General features: G+C 40.3%; 1 protein-coding gene across 1 annotated transcript in view; it reads right to left on the reverse strand.

Moving 5' to 3' along the window:
* Window positions 1-17,416, reverse strand: part of KDM5A (lysine demethylase 5A) — an 87,008-nt gene that overhangs the window by 11,153 nt on the left and 58,439 nt on the right. The window contains exons 24-27 of the mRNA XM_030834746.2: window positions 17,048-17,191; window positions 10,249-10,408; window positions 9,166-9,386; window positions 6,885-7,292 (exon numbers count right to left, since the gene is read on the reverse strand). Of these exons, the coding sequence (XP_030690606.1) occupies window positions 6,885-7,292; window positions 9,166-9,386; window positions 10,249-10,408; window positions 17,048-17,191 (933 nt within the window). The remainder of the gene's footprint in view (window positions 1-6,884; window positions 7,293-9,165; window positions 9,387-10,248; window positions 10,409-17,047; window positions 17,192-17,416) is intronic.

A 17,416-nucleotide genomic window follows, 5' to 3' on the forward strand; every position in this document is an offset into this window, starting at 1 on the left:
TATTAACAATTTCTAGGCTCTAAGACAATGCAAGTATCAATCAAGAAGAGTACAACAATGTGAAGGCAATCCTGTGTATTAGCTTTATTTCAAAGAGATAAGCCAAAGTACTAAGAGCATTAAATACCTTTTTAGAAAAGCAGTCACATAGGCCACTTTTTAAACTAATATTTTTTATTCTTCTCTTCTTCCGTTACAAATACAACTCCCTATAAAAAGTTAGCAAATATCAGAGGTCAAATCTTACAAATTAGCCAATTAAAACAGTCAAAGACACAGGTCAACAGATCACTCTGAGGTTTCAAATTAAAGTCTGGGTAACTGACAGGTCGGTGGCAGCTCGGACCCTCCAGAGAACACTGTGATTACAGGAGGCTAGAAAAGGACTGTTGTTTGCTGACTTTAAGCCTGGGGCACACAGTTAACAGTGAGGTGAGCTGGGGCTTTCCTATTTGGCAGCTGACTGGAGTCGTTTTTACAGCTACGCCACTGCGGATTAGGACCTTTAAGATCAAAGAGCTGCTTGCCCTTCTCTCCCCAGTGCAGAAGTTGATAACTTCACTAGCAACGAAGTCACTTACAACAACGAGCTTTGCCAGAAAACAGGGCAAAGTATGGAGTATGAAGGGATCAATTAAGTACTTCAGTACAGCTTATGGGAAAGAACAGAGGAAGGAGGTTTGGGCTATAGGGAAATGAGTCTCAGGAAAAGTGAGGAGTTTTCAAAATCTGTCCGTATACTATAAAACTTATCAAAAGTGTGATACTCCTGGTTAGTAGTTTCCCGGTTTTTAGTAAAGGGTGGGAGAAATCATCTGTCAAAATAATCTTTTTGCTTTCACCGTTCCTAGAGTTCTTTTGTAAAATTTGAGGCAAGTCACTTAATCTCCCTAAGGCCCCATTTCTCCATCTGTAAAATGGAGATCAAATCTTGCTCACAGGATTATTTAGAGGATCAGGTAAAATAATGTCTGGCAAGACACCTGGTCCCCAGCCTGGGACACTGAAGGCACTTTTTAAGATCACAGTCTCCTGGCTCCACTCACTGTCCTACCTTCCACAAAACATTCTGCACCTTCAAGTAACTGCCTGCGGCACTACTTGCGTCAGAATCACCTGTTGCGTCTGTTAAACGTGTAGCTGAAACCCAGCCCAAACCCACAGACTCAGAATATCTTGGGGGACAAACCAGAATCCTGCACTGTGACCAGCTCCCAGGTAATTCTTAAATATTCTAAATTTGACCATCGCTGGCACTACGTGGTCCTGCTTTCTGTAAGTTCGGAGTGACTTAATTACTTCCTGACATAAATTGTGGTTTTGTTCTGCAATTGTTTGTGTGATATTTAGCTTCTGAAGTCTGTGCAGTGAAGAAACCAACTGATCTAAATGTCCCTGCTGTGGCAAACTGTCCTGGAGACAGAAAAGGGAGACAATGACTCAAAAATACAGATGCTACCAGCAGATGAAGATTTATAAAGTGCTAATCTGACAGGGGGTGAGCTCAGCCCAACTGTCCAGCTATTTGGAGCTGATCAGCGGAACTGGGAGAGCTGTGCTTCTCTGGGCCACCCAACCTGGAGGTGCCAACCTGGTTATGACAACCCTGAGTCAACAGGTAACTACTCCTGCCTCCAGTTATCTAACCCAGTCCAGCCCCCACCGGGTAAGAGGTTACCAATTCACCACTATTTGCTGCCGAGAAAAGCGGCCCCATGTCTTTTAGAATCTAATTGTGCACTACACGCCCTGGCTTCCGGTCTCCCAAAATCATATCTATTGCTGTCTTTCAAATAAGGAAGACAACATTTCCTTTTGTGATTTTGGCTAGAGGTCCATTCCTAAGCCCAGCTCTCCCACCATCCCAAAAAAGTATATAACTTTTCTTGAGATGCTATCCCAGCCTACCTGTTACACAACAATTTACCCTAATAATCTAGCAGGGAAAAAATAGCCCTCTTGGACTTCCCTGGTGGTGCAGTGGTTAAGAATCCGCCTGCCAATGCAGGGGACACGGGTTCAAGCCCTGGTCCGGGAAGATCCCACGTGCCGCGGAGCAAATAAGCCCGTGCGCCACAACTACTGAGCCTGCGCTCTGGAGCCCGCGAGCCGCAACTACTGAAGCCCATGCGCCACAACTACTGAAGCCCGTGCGCCTAGAGCCCGTGCTCCATAACATGAGAAGCCACCGCAATGAGAAGCCCACACACCGCAACGAAGAGTAGCCCCCGCTCGCCACAACTAGAGAAAGCCCACACGCAGCAACGAAGATCCAACGCAGCCAAAACTGAATAAATAAATTTAAAAAATTATTTTTAAAAAATAGCCCTCTTTACGAATATCTTCCTATCATGTTCATCTACTTACAATCAAAATCCAGTTCTACTTTTGTCTGGAATGTCAACTGAACCTGCAGACTATGCAGTAGACTGAACACTCAAGAACAAAGAATTTGGCTAACCACATAGTAAGTTCTAATAGTCATTTCCCCTTTCAGTATTTCTGGGAGATATACTTATCAAATCAAAAAGAAGTAATTCCTGGAAAGCTTCACAGCAATGAGCTGTTCAGATATTAATGATAAGACATTTAACTATAGTAAAAATAGCTTACTGGGTTTGGATTGGGGGAAGTGTGTGCTTCAATGAGAAATATGATGTTAGTCTGGCATTTCATGTTTTGCTATATGGTTTCATATTTACACGTAAGAAAAAACATTTGGCACATTACATTTTTTGTTCATTTCTTAGCACATATTACTGCACTGGGAAAAAAGAAAGCCTCGTGATTTAGTGACAGTCTTAGCTTAGTTACCCACCTGAGCTCTTTTTATTTTGGCATTCAATCTCTTTTGCACCGAAGTTTCTTACAAAAGCCAGATTTCAAAATTAAAACAATTTAATCAAGTATGACATATGTTCACAATCCCTGTGTATGTTTTTTTGGTGATCTTAACAGTAAGTAACCAACCCTCCCAGTCTGCCTAAGATTAACAGGTTTCCCAAAACACAGGAATTGCGGTGCTAAAACCAGGAAAGTCGCAGGCAAGTTGGGACAGTTGGTTACCCTATCATAACATCACCAGTTTGTGTGTGTCTCTCATTCAGGTAATCCAACCTTTGATTACCTATGCCAAAAGGAGATATGAATGATAAAGCCACTGATAACGCAAACACTTTTGCTGAGACAACTCTCCACAAAAATCTTTTAAAATCAGAGCGGCTGGGACTTCCCTGGTGGTGCAGTGGTTAAGAATATCCACCTTCCAATGCAAGGGACACGGGTTTGAGTCCTGGTCCGGGAAGATCCCACATGCCGCGGAGCAACTAAGCCCTTGTACCACAACTACTGAGCCTGCGCTCTACAGCCCGTGAGCTACAACTACTAAGCCCGTGCGCCACAACTACTGAAGCCTGCACACCTAGAGCCCATGAGCCACAACTACTGAGCCCACGCGCCACAACTACTGAAGCCTGCGCGCCTAGAGCCCACGAGCCACAACTACTGAGCCCACGCGCCACAACTACTGAAGCCTGCATGCCTAGAGCCCATGTGCCACAACTACTGAAGCCCGTGCGCCTAGAGCCCACTCTCTGCAACGAGAAGCCACCGAAATGAGAAGCCCGTGCACCGCAACGAAGAGCAGCCCCCGCACCACAACGAAGAGCAGCCCCCACTCGCCACAACTAGAGAAAGCCCGTGCGCAGCAACGAACACCCAATGCAGCCAAAAATAAATAAATAAAATTTATTTATTTTTTAAAAAATCAGAGTGGCTAACAAATAGTAAAAGTGAGAGACAGAAGTTTATAAACATAGTTTCTCTTTATTTATTGTGCCAAACTTCTTAGGGAGGTAGTAATGGGTAAGGAAAAAGCCCATAGTAAGAAGGTTAAAAAAAAAGTAAAGAGAAAAAAAATCTATTTTCATAAGTAAGATTAAATATTTATTTCAATGCAGAAAAAATGTTACTTAAATATTAGCTTGAAAGAATTTGCTCCTTCAAATTAACTCGGTTTACTCTTGGTACCAATGAGATTGAATGAAAGTGGCAAAATTCACGGAGAAAAAGATTCTGAACCTTAAAACTAATTTTTTGAAAACAGTTCTTCATTGTTATTTTTAAAATTAATTTCAACTTGAATTTGATAATGATGGAAGAGATAGTTTGGGGTTTTTTTTAAACCTTTTACATTTTCTGATAATATTTTTCTTTTTTCTTTCTAAAACATCTTGAAATTGAAGCTAGGTACATTTAAGTAATCCTTCAAAGTTTTCTCAATCTGCACATTTTTAGGTAAAAATAATAGTAATTACTAGTTAGAATACATTTACCTAAATATAAATGAACCCAAGAAGTTGTGTGGGTTTTTTGCTACATGATATTTAAAGAACACAGACTTCCTTAAAAAACATTCTTTTCTTGTCATCCTTTTGCTCTGAAGATGCGTACCATGCATTAATTTGTTTTCCTTAGAGAAACACTATACTTCAAATTGAGAAAGTTGTAAAATTCTTTACCAAGTTTCTAAAGAAACACACCTTCCATTTAGTAAAACTGGTGTCAGAAACAGACTTGGAGAACCATAAAAATTGCAAAACAGAAATGATGGGCAAAATGTTTATAATCTGAAATAATTTGTTTAAAATTAAACACATTATAGAAATACATCATTCATATAAGGGTCTTTCATGTAGCTATTGACAGGTTAAGGCACACCTGCTCACCTGTGTATGTGTTCTGACAATTTTTGTACTAATCTTAACAAATTAATGTGTACAAATCTTTGTACGTTTTAAACAATAGACATTTTCTCTAAATATTCAGCTAAATCTACTTTTGCTCCATCAAAATGTAGATAACTTTCCAGACTTTTTTTTTCTTGGCCACGCCATGTGGCATGCAGGATCTTAGTTCCCCAACCAGGGATTGAACCCAGGGCCCCTGCAGTGGAAGCGCTGTGGAGTCCTAACCACTGGACTTCCAGGGGATTCCCCTTTCTAGATTTTTTTTTTTAAATACCTATAATGTTAGAAGTAAATCCCAGGGTTCATCTAAAAATAATGATCACATCTTAACACCTAAGTTGCATTTTTGGTTAACTAGTGCTTTCACATACAGATGATCTCACCTTACTCCTTGACCACGCTGAGAGGAAGCAGGACATGTGTTAACAATTTTATGGCAGATGAGAAAAAAACTGCCTGTAGCGTTTATATGCTACAGGAAAAGAACAGGGATAGTAGATGAACTGAACTGTATTTTAAATGCTGAACAGAGGAGAGGCGAGAGGTTATTAAGTGAAAAGGAGAAAAAAAGAGAAAGGTTCATGATGGATATAAACACTGTAGGAAGGATGATAGGAAAGCTTGAAAAAGAAACATATCCTGTTGCCAGTCCTCCAACTGCCATACAATTAGTTAAAGGAGGAAGAAAAGGGAGAAGGTCCTGCCAACACTAAGCTGCTAATACTTCAGACCCAAGGAGAAACTGCTAACCTGTCATCAGCCTCTTTAATAAACAGATTCAGATGAGAATAAATTCAAATGAAAGATAAAAATAATACACGCACATATAATGCATCTACCAAAATGCTTTAAAATATTTATAATATAGAAAAATACTTACGAAACTAAAGCAGATACAAAAGTGGACAGTATGACACGATATAAAACAAACTATACAGGAAAATAATTGGAAGGGAACACACTAAAATATTTACAGCTGTGGTCCTCAGAAAGCTGGACTATGGGATATAAATTTTACTATATATTCATTTTCCAAAAGTGAGTAGAAAACCTTTAATAAGTATAATTTAAATACGAGTCATTTAGTTTTGCACTGTGTTTTTGTACTTGCATCTCAGTTACCGGAGGGGTGGGGATATTAGCGGAGAGGACCTGGTCTGGGAGCCAGGGTTCTACTTTCGGTTTTGCCACTAATGAGCTCTGTGACTTTGGTCACATCATTTACCTTCACTCAGTCCTGGCTTCATCATTTGTGAAATGAAGAGGCTGGACAAGGTGACCTCTTCAAGCTCTAACAAGTATTTAACTGAGGAGGAAAGTAAGGGAATAGTGATGCAGCTGTGTTTATTCTGTTGATATATTCAAATTGAGGAGCTATAAAAATTCTAAACATCAAGTGGTATATGGAGATTATAAAATTAAAACCATGAATTTACTAATAATCTTGATGGGAACACTATAATAGATACCTTCAGCCATTTAATGAACTAGGATTTTTCATGAAGTCCATCCGTCTTTCTCAGAAGTTTATAACATCAATTATTACCTTAAGAAAGACCATCATATCCTTGCTAATATTTAGAATTCAGGGCTGACATTTCAAAAATAATACCTTTAAAGGTCTTTATTTTTTGCAAGAGATGTGAAAACAATCATATTCTATTTAGGAGAGTACACATAGGGCTGGGTGTGGATAAGACGCAGACCAAAAGGGAAGATTTAACCTCCTAGTTTTAGGTCTTCAGAACTGATCTCAATGCAATTTGCCACAGCTCTTAGGATACCGGCCCAGGACTTTTCGGGCCACTGTGGCTAACTGACAAGATGTCTAGTCCCCCGAGGCACCCTGCAGGGAAGGGACACAACTGCTCTGAGCCCTGCTGTGCCCACGCACGAGACACACCGCTCCTGGTACCACACAGCTTCTCTCTGCTCGGTCAGGACGATCACCACGTATACGATTTCTAAAACACAACATTTCTTCTACTAAGAGCCTCATAACTGAAAATGTTTCTAGAAACTGAATTAAACATGTGACGTCACAAGGCCAAACAGACCATCATTACCTCAAACCCAGGTGTGCCCGGCCGCTGCTCCACGTCCCCGCGCATACTTGGCGGGTACAGCTAGACTCACCTTGTCCTTGCAGGGCCTCTGGCAGTTCTGGGCGGCACACACAGCGTTCTCGTCGTCAGACTCCTCTGCTCCTGACCAGTCATATTTGGAGGGGATGTCCAGCACCTTCTTCTCTCTCTTCTTCTCCGAGCTCTCCTTCACAAGTTCAACTTTGGCTGCAGCAGCCTTCTCCTTCTTTTTCTTCCTCTCTTCTTCTTTTGCTAGTTTCTTGGCCAGTTTGTTCAGCTCTTTTGATTTTTCCGCACTTAATTTTAATTTCTTCTTTTTAGGTTTATCCATTTTCTTTAGCTCCTTGGACTTCTGTTTTCCTTCGCCAAAAAGCTGTTCTTTTTCTAGCTTCCGTTTCCGTTTCTTCTCTGAAGAGTCCTTTCCTTTTATTTTTAATGGTTTCTCTTCCATGCTGTCATCCTTCATAAGTATAAAATTAGAAACAATTTTAAAGCAAGACATTTAAAAACTGTTTTATCCTCTTACATGAGGTATCAGGAATAGGCAATTTCATAGAGACAGGAAATAGAATATGAGTTACTGGGGCTGGGGGGAGGGAAATGGGATTATTTAATGGTACAGAGTTTCTGTTAGGAATAATTTTAAAGTTCTGGAAATGGATAGTGGTAATAGTTGTATAATATTATAAATGTAATTAAAACAACTGAATTGTATATTTAAAAACAGTTGAAATGATAAATTTTATGCTGTGTACATTATACCACAATAAATATTCTGAAGATATTTTAAGAAGGCAAATATAATATTCAAAGATAACAGTAGAAAATAATGACAAGCCCTAAATAAAATATCTGACTTATTTTTAGCTTATCAGAGGGAAAAAAAAGGCAAAAAAAAAGTGTCTGCATATATTAGTATAGTCTGTAGCACCTCTACGTAACTGAGATGAAAACATACACAGAAAGCTAAATGTATACTAAATAATTATGTAATAACTCTTTGGGTCTCCATTTACCAGTACTAAAGTTCTTTATTAACTCAGTAAATCCTTGGTGGTTAAGAAGTTATCAAAACTGTCAGCAAAACACAAAATTTTATCCATGATCTCATTACAAAGGGTATGTAGTGACTTTCACAAGAAAACAGTTGCTGTCACGAAGCAAAAACACTTGCCTTTTTTTTCTCAACTGTCTAATATTGTTGCTATTTATGTGCTAAGGTAGTAAACATTAAAGATTTTAATAGTAAAAGTGTGTCCAGTAACAGAAAGAACAAGGGGTAAGGTAGAAAAAGAAATACTGAAAAACATAAGCTTGATAATTACTTAAGAAATAACACTTGAGAATTTATTTTCCCACAGATGTGATACTGGAATATCTTTGACAGGAACCTCAGAATCTGCAGATTCGTAAAGAACACTGGGTTACAAGTGTCTTAAGTCTATCACATCTTGAATAAGATATTTAACTTCTCAACACTTTGTGTTTCCTTATATGTGAAATAAAGATCAGATGAGATAACGGATGTGAAGAAAATGCTCTGCGACTGGAAAATACTATCTAAGTCAGGCACCCTCAATCTGACTTCCAAACCAAAGACAAACCACAGTGCACCAGGCGTATCCGTGTCAACTGCTGCTGACAGTGTACCTTCCGCCTCATGGAAACAGTCATGGAAAAGAATAATGAAAAGGATACTGGAGTCTAATGCCAGAGAGAGAACCCAGGTCTCTGTTTTTACTCCACGTGTGACCTCAGGCACGTTTCTCCGTCTCTGACCCTTACTTTCGTCACAGGCAGAATGAGCTAAATACTCGCCATGTCTATCCTTTCCCCCTCCCCCTCAGGACTACGGTGAGGATGAATGAGATCATGGATAGAACAACATGTACAAACTGTATAAATGAGAAACTGTGTGACTTATAATTGTATACAAGTGTGTAAATTGTATAAATGTATGTGGACTCCCCCTCCCACCCAATCCACTTCTATTTAACCATTCCCTTGCTTCCTGTTTTCAACCACTATATTGCCCCCTGCCTAACTTTTGGGCCTTTCACCAGTGTGAGTCTGGGCTAAGGAAGTTGTTCTCAACTTGTGAATTACAGTACCTCCCTTTCTTTTCGGCAGAAATGGCCTTTTAAAAAGCTGAATATTACATAAAATCTCAATAAAGAAAACCACAAAGCAGAACTACTTTGGCGTAATGAGAAAGTAGGACAATCAGAGTCCTACCCACCCAGCCACCCCTTGTGGCAATCTGTGGTGCCTCCAAGGAACCTGGGCGTTCTAAGTGGCTTTAAAACCACTGTAAGTAAGCTTCAGATCCATACCTCCATGATGTGCAGGAATCTGTCTTCAGAGGGTGGGTGTGTGGCCTGCAGAATCCGCCATATGTGTTGAGTCTCATCCAGAGACACCTCCAGGAGATCTCCAATCATCATAAGTTCTTCCAGCTGGGCTTTAGCTCCAGGCGATAACTCTAGCACCGGAGGCTCCAAACTACGGGGCACCAGAGGGCTCTTCCGAGGTTGTTTCCTTGTGGTGCTAGAACCTTGCCCCCAAAATATAAGACAAAATAATGAAAACTATTGAAAAAATGTAATGTTTTGAAAGTAAATATTTAGAAGAATGGTCCCTCCTCCTCCAACATTTAATTTAGAAGTTTGGGTTCACTGCATCAGTATGAAAGTGAAAATAAAATTTTTAAAAATACGGAACAGAAAGACCTAGAATTCTAATGACCGCTCTAAAGAACTGGTTTAGAGTTAAAAAAAAAAAACAGGTTCCTTATTGATTCTTTACCTTGTGACTGGAGGGGAAGGGGAATGGGAGAGAATCTCCTACCCCGCGCTCTCTCCATTTCAGAGAATACCAAACAACTAAGCATATAACTGCCCCATATGAATGATACACGCTGCTCCATAAAATCCTGAATTTCACTGTGAAGAGAGAAATACTCTCCCTTTTCCAGAGGTGTGACCTAAAGCAGTCGGACTCACTTTCACTAGGGACAAAGAAAGTGAACATAACAGAGAAATTACTTACCAAGGGATGAAAAACTAACAAAGTTTTCCAAAACCAGAATGAATATTCTTAAAAAGCAGCAAGTTCCTCAACAACCGGTAATAAACAAATAGAGGATAAATAACTACCTATCGGGGATTTGATCAAAATAAAATGGGACTAGAATGGGACCAGAGGGCCTCTAAAGTCCGTCTAATTAGGATTCAATAATGCTATGGAAATGTTCAGGTTATGACCTAATGACAGAAAAATGCTAACAGAGACTGGCTTTTCCAAAGTTGCATTTTTTCAGGTTCTATCGCATTTCACTGCCAGGGTTTGTACTGAAAGAGAGATTCAGTATGGTTTCAGGCTTCTCTTCTCCATGCCGCTACCAAGGGCCGTAATACCTTGAGAACAGCTCTTAGAAGCAGACGAATAAGCATGCTCAGCACAGAAGGAGGGTGCCGTCCACATGTGCGTGACCACCTCCTCGGACTTGATGGGAATCTCTTCATCACAAAATAGGCTGGGCTCCAGACTGCTGGAGGATTTCACACTGGCTGTGTCCTGTAGAAGAAACGAAGCAGGTATGGAGAATTGGAAACAACTTATCCTGTGACAAGAATCTAAATACAGGCTTTCAGGTTAAAGTTTCTAATATAACACAGTATATATATTAAAAAAACAAATAAATAAAAGATCTTAAAATTAAATATATGGTATTTAGTAAGACAGAAAATGTCCATTGGGGAAAAAAACAGAAATCACCAGAGTTTCAAGCCAAAAGGGAAAGAGTAAAGCTCAAAAGTAATCCTCAGGGCTTCCCTGGTGGCACAGTGGTTGGGAGTCCGCCTGCCGATGCAGGGGACATGGGTTCGTGCCCCGGTCCGGGAAGATCCCACATGCCGCGGAGCGGCTGGGCCCATGAGCCATAGCCGCTGAGCCTGCGCGTCCGGAGCCTGTGCTCCGCAGCGGAAGAGGCCACAACAGTGAGAGGCCCGCGTACCGCAAAAAAAAAAAAAAAAAGTAATCCTCAGAGATAATAAACCTACAAGAAAATTACGATTACGTAATCAACTTTCTACAGTCTAAAACTCATAAAAACTCCTGTAGTCACAAGTTAAGGAACTTTGACCCTTTAAGAAAAATAAAATGGACTTAGGAGGGGAATAAACGTCTAGATGTGACAACTTAAGGACACAAATTATTTAATCCTCTCTAAAGGTTTTTAAACCTAGATGCTTACCAACTGCTCTTAATATAATAAACAGCCTGACAGTATTCGAGCTATACAACTGTGACAAGTCTAATTAGGGCTCAGACGATCCTCCCCTGTAGTTAGGGGAGAATAACCCACAAGTACAGCTTCAACGGTCACAGTGCAATCAGGGAGACAGAAATCACAAAAAGTTCAACAAGGAGAATTTAATAAAGTGAACTCGTTAAATGTACATTAAAGTCTTGAAAAGGCAAAACAGAAACACCAAAGTAACACTAAGACAACTGCAAGAAAAGAGTTGCCATCCCTAAGGGTTGAGCTAACAGAGAAAAGAAGTGGGGTTATTAGAACCAAGAAGCTCAGAGAAGGGGCCTGCAGAGTTGGGACCCAGACCTCTGAGGAGGAAGTGCTGGTTCTGCTATCCCTAATAGAATACAATGTGGCTGGCTTCTGGAGTGTGAAAAAAACATCAACTAGAAATTGGAACCAGTTGCCACTGCCAGGGTAAAAAAACAAAAACAAAAAATCAAACAAAAGCCCCCCCAAAACGAAAAACAATTGTAGTTCAATGATGACAGGAATGGAGAATAAAACAGGGGAAGGATCAACTCCCTTCTCACTGCACAAGCCTTTTAATTTTCTCTAATGCCCTGTGCTGGCGGGGGGAGGGGGAGGGCAGCAGGCAAAGGGTTAATGTGTAGAGCAGGGGTTGGCAAACCACAGTCTGCGGGCCAACCCCAGCTGGCTGCCTAGTTTTTTGTTTGGAGCGTGAGCTAAGAATAGTTTTTACATTTTTAAAGAGTTGTTATTTAAAAAAAAAAAAAAGAGGAAGGAGGAGAAGGTGTAACAGAGACCAAATATGGCTTGCAAAACCCCAAATATTTACTTTACATAATATGCCTAGAGAATATCACTACATATAATGTATGCTAACATATACATATATTATTTTACAGAAAAAGTTTACCAAGCCCTGGTGTAGAGTCCCAGACCTAGCATCACCAAGCAGAGTATAAAAGAGTAGCTTAGGAGACGAGAGACAACAGCTCAATGACTAATGCAACACCTGATTTTCTTTGTAGGGTGCATGAGAGGAAGGTCTATTGTTATCACGAGCCTATCCTTAATTAAACAGGATACTTAAAAGGTTTCATAAGATTCTGGAAGACAGTGTCACTCACTGAAAATTCAGGAACAGCACAGTTCGTGTAAGTCTTATTTCCTATTGAAGAATTTAAGTTTTAAAAGGCAACAGATAGGAGAGTACTTTAGTACTCGCCTACTGCAGTCCCCAGATGCATCATCTCACTGACTGCAATTTTTTTTTCTAACCTTGACTCTACTCATTTCACTGTAACTCATGCAGGAAACTTTCTGTTAAGCTTCCAAACTAGGAAGGAAAGTGATCAGAAAATAATGATTGAGGATTTCCCTGGTGGTGCAGTGGTTAAGAATCCGTCTGCCAATGCAGGGGACACAGGTTTGAGCCCTGGTCCAGGAAGATCCCACATGCCACGGAGCAACTAAGCCCGTGCGCCACAAGTACTCAGCCTGCACTCTAGAGCCCGCACCACAACTACTGAAGCCCGTGCACCTAGAGCCCGTGCTTCGCAACGAAGAGAAGCCACCACAATGAGAAGCCCATGCATTGCAACGAAGAGTAGCCCCCGCTCGCTGCAACTAGATAAAGTCCGCGTGCAGCAACGAAGACCCAAGGCAGCCATATATAAATAGATAGATAGATACATAGAAAATAATGATGGAAAGTAAAGATAGGTAAAGATAAATTTTAAAAAAATTACTTCCCCAGGGTGAAGTATGAAATATGAAGAAGTACTCACTGACTTTGGTAAGTTAAAGGGCATTGTTAGCCCCAGAGCAATCACTGAAAAAAATAAAAAATAAAAAATAAAAAGGGGTATAGGTAAGAAGCCAATAAAGGAAATAAAATGAAACCTTAAAAAAATTGTCAATTAACCCAAAAGAAGGCAGGAAAAAGCAACAGAGGAACAAAAACAGAAAAAAATGAAAAATAAAGATGGTCAACTTAAATCCAACCATGTCAACAATTACATTAAATGTAAATGAACACCCCCAATTAAATGACAGAGATTGTAATACTGCCTAAAAACCAAGATTTAACTATATATTCTACAAACGCATATATATGCAGAATGACACACCAAAAAGAACCCTACCACATGTGCTGTCTACAAAAGACACATTTTAAATATAAAGACACAGATAGGCTGAAGGTAAAACAACTGATAACAGCAAGCTTAAACAAATTACTCTTCCTAAGAAGGAAAATTACAGTTCAGTTGCACTAAGGGCAAATATGCAAGAAAGGAGGAATGGCTTCTCAGTGAGAAATGTGTTTCACACACAGATCTGTCACTCCACCTTATCTGATATTAGCAGGACTAAAGTCTCAGACAAAATCTACTCTACAGTAAGTCCCCTACATACGAACGAGTTCTGTTCCGAGAGCACCTTCCTAAGTCCAACAAAGTTAGCCTAGGTACCCAACTAACACAATCGGCTATACAGTACTGTACTGTAATAGGTTTATAACACTTTTCACACAGATACATAAAAAACAAACAAACACACACAAAAAAACATTTTTAATCTTACAGTACCTTTTTAAAATACAGTACCTTGAGAAGTACAGTAGTACCAGCTTCTACACTTGCTTCTGGACATGCTGGGCTTGAAATAAAGACACTGTACTACTTTACTCTATACAGTACTATAGAGTAAAGTACACAAAAGCACAACCACTTGTAGATCCCACATGCCGCGGAGCAACTAAGCCCATGCGCGGACTTAGCTGTCATACACGTGACAATGTACGCCAGACACGTGAACAAACTTAGGTGACTGGATACGCAAATGCACGTTCACATCTTTCAAAGTTTGCAACTTGAAGGTTCGTATATAGCAGACTTTATTTCCACCAAAGCTCAAGCCACCCAAGTGTTAACAAGCATAGAGAAGAAAAAAAAAAATGAAAGAATCCAACTGCTTAACTTGCCTTTCTGTAAATTAAGAAATTACCGGTAGGGAGGGTGGGAGGGAGGGAGACGCAAGAGGGAAGACATATGGGAACATATGTTTATGTATGACTGATTCACTTTGTTATAAAGCAGAAACTAACACACCATTGTAAAGCAATTATACCCCAATAAAGATGTTAAAAAAAAAAAAAAAAGAAAGAAATTACCGGGATAAAAAGAAGAACTTCCTGGGAGATAATACCTACACTATTTTATACCCTCCTTTCTGGTGTGTAATTGTACACGTATGCATTTGAAAAATATAAACTGTAATATGGACAGACAGTTCCAGTAAAGGTAAACACTATGCCTTAAAAGGAAATAATCATATGAATATCTGAAAGGTTATCCCAGACACAATCACAAGACATCTGTGACAGACTTTCTTTCATATAGATTTTCCTAACTAACGAGTTTTTTGAATTGCTTGCTCCGATTATTTTAGTGATCACAGGGTATCACATGCAAAATGAAGTCATCAAACAATGCAAAGCACACACTGTCTGTTTTAAACATTTCAATGCTACGATAACTAGGATCAATGACTGATTTTATTTTTCTTTATAATTACCTACTCTTCTTCCTAAACCGGCAGGGGTCTTCATCCTAGCAAAGACACTAAATTTGAACTATTTTAAGGATGATTTCATGGTCACAAGCAGGGGAGATCATATAAAGGGAAAAATCACCAAGCCAACTGCAAATAAACTGGCAAATAAGATTTTCATTACACAATCGGTGCTTGCGCTATAGGAAAATCCTCAAGAGTATAATTTTTTTTAGTGCAAAGATACCGCCATCAAGGTAAATTTGACCTTGAATTACCATGTCTTGCCACCATTCTTCCACTGTCCTAAGCTGTCAAATCCACTGCTAACATTATAAAATCCATAATCTTATCTTTCTACCCTGCAAACACCCTCTCCTCAGACTGTAAGCTAAGATCCCCATATATATTTTGCAAACAGAGGACTACTCCATACAACTGAATCAACCACTGCTCTGATCCCTAGCCCTGAAATCAGGTAATACCTGGGATGTTTTGCTTTCATAGGTTACCAATCTGCCTCCAAGCGAAATCCATCCTGTTTAGCAATTCTAGAGTGCTGGTTGATACCTAATGTGCTAGAAAGATAACCGAAGTACTGAGGGCCTCTAAGCCATGGCAAACAGGCAACTCTAGTACTGGCTAACTTATGCGTGGCGTGGGCAGCATTCCCTTTCAGCTGCTCCTGGTCATTCTACCAACTTTATAAATAAAGCTGGTCATTAACCACAAGGATAACAAGGTGCTTAGGAACCTTATCATTATACTTTTAATTAATTAATTAATTAATTTCATTTTCGGCTGCGTTGGGTCTTCGTTGCTGTGCACGGGCTTTCTCTAGTTGCTGCGAGCGGGGGCTACCCTTTCTTGCCGTGCGCAGGCTTCTCATTGCAGTGGCTTCTCTCTGTTGCAGAGCACGGGCCCTGGAGTGCACAGGCTTCAGTAACTGTGGCACGTGGGCTCAGTAGCTGTGGCTCACAGGCTCTAGAGCACAGGCTCAGTAGTTCTGGCACATGGGCTTAGTTGCTCTGCAGCATGTGGGATCTTCCCAGACCAGGGCTCGAACCCGTGTCTCCTGCATTGGCAGGTGGATTCTTAACCACTGCGCCACCAGGGAAGTCACTTAGAACCTTTTTTTTTAATTTTTTTTGCGGAACGCGGGCCTCTCACTGTTGTGGTGTCTCCCGTTGCGGAGCATGGGCTCCGGACGCGCAGGCTCAGCGGCCATGGCTCACAGGCCCAGCCGCTCCGCGGCATGTGGGATCTTCCCAGACCGGGGCACGAACCTGTGTCCCCTGCATCGGCAGGCAGACTCTCAACCACTGCGCCACCAGGGAAGCCCTAGAACCTTATTTTAAATGCTAATTCAAGTTTCAACTTTTCTCGTCTTTAATTCATGTAATTTTTAAAAATTCCCTCATTAAAACATCCCCTTGATCCATTTTTATCTTGATAAAAACATTTTCCAGTGGGTAATTTACAAGCATCTATGATAGATGGTTTAACTTTATATCCTGGGAGTTCTAATGCCGATGGTATTCATGCTCTAAGAATGAGCTTACCTAGTATGCTGAAAAGACAAAGGAAAAGACACTGAACAGACTGGGAAGAGAAGGCACCCTAGTTTTTTCATACATCAGAGTACGAACTCCCCGGTTACTGGCATAGATGCTAAACATTAGCTCAACAAAGAATAATACAAAACAGATCAAGAGATTAACTGTAAGCTGGCAGAGTGTCTGCCTAGATCATGATGTTATTACTAGACAAAAGACAAAGGTCTTGGGCATGACACAAAACAACAATAAAAGGTCAAAAGGATCCAACACAAAACCTTGCCAAAACCTTCCCTTCATCCCAGTGTGGTGTCACTATGAAAACAATCATATTGAGGGTAAATACTTTGTTCTAACTGTGACTGTAACTCCACAAATTCGAACCATGGGCCCAAGTATAACCCATCCCTGAATATGACATGCTGTCTAGCACCATTCAGATCGGAGATCAGAGAAAAAGACTCGAAGCAAAGCTAGAATGGGATTCTTAAAACTGCAGAGACTTTAACAACCCAAAGGAAAAAACAATGAAATCAGCCACGAAAGTTTTCAATAACTTAAATGTATAATTTTTCTAGTCCCTCTAAGCCTCAGGGTGAGGAAAATAAATACAGATTTTTAAAAATTCCATCCTTTAAAAAAAAATTAAGTTTCATCAATCTATATAGTTTTTGGAGCACTGAAAAAATGCTATCACCATCAACTAGGATAGAGAGATGACTAGCTTTCTCTTCCACTTTCAGGCTTCAAACACCAGTGTTCAACAGCTTTTTTGAACAAACTCAGTGATCAGGTATGTGCCCACACGGCCTGCCCTGTACTTACCTTCGTGTCACAGCCATATGTCTCCCGAATGTCTTCATCAGAATCCGTCTCTTCATCATCATAGTCCACCGTTTGCCGAGGGGAAGAAGATACACTGCTCACCACCCGGTTAAAAGCAGACTGCTGGAAACTAGGCAAGTGTCCCTAAACAACAAGCAATCCCAAGATGAGCAGAGAGACACACTACAAAAACATGCGTAATTCATGTATGCTTAAGACCACCAAAACCTAACAAACCTGCAAACTGGCTAACAGAATTCAACAGTTAGTACAGATCAAATTATTTGATTATAACGCTAAGGTCCACCTGAATGATATTTCCAGGTAATACTTCACTGAAACGACCTTACGTATATACCCAAAGAAAAT

The sequence above is a fragment of the Globicephala melas genome, chromosome 10 (assembly GCF_963455315.2).
Source record: "Globicephala melas chromosome 10, mGloMel1.2, whole genome shotgun sequence".
In the NCBI taxonomy this organism is placed as follows: Eukaryota; Metazoa; Chordata; class Mammalia; order Artiodactyla; family Delphinidae; genus Globicephala; species Globicephala melas.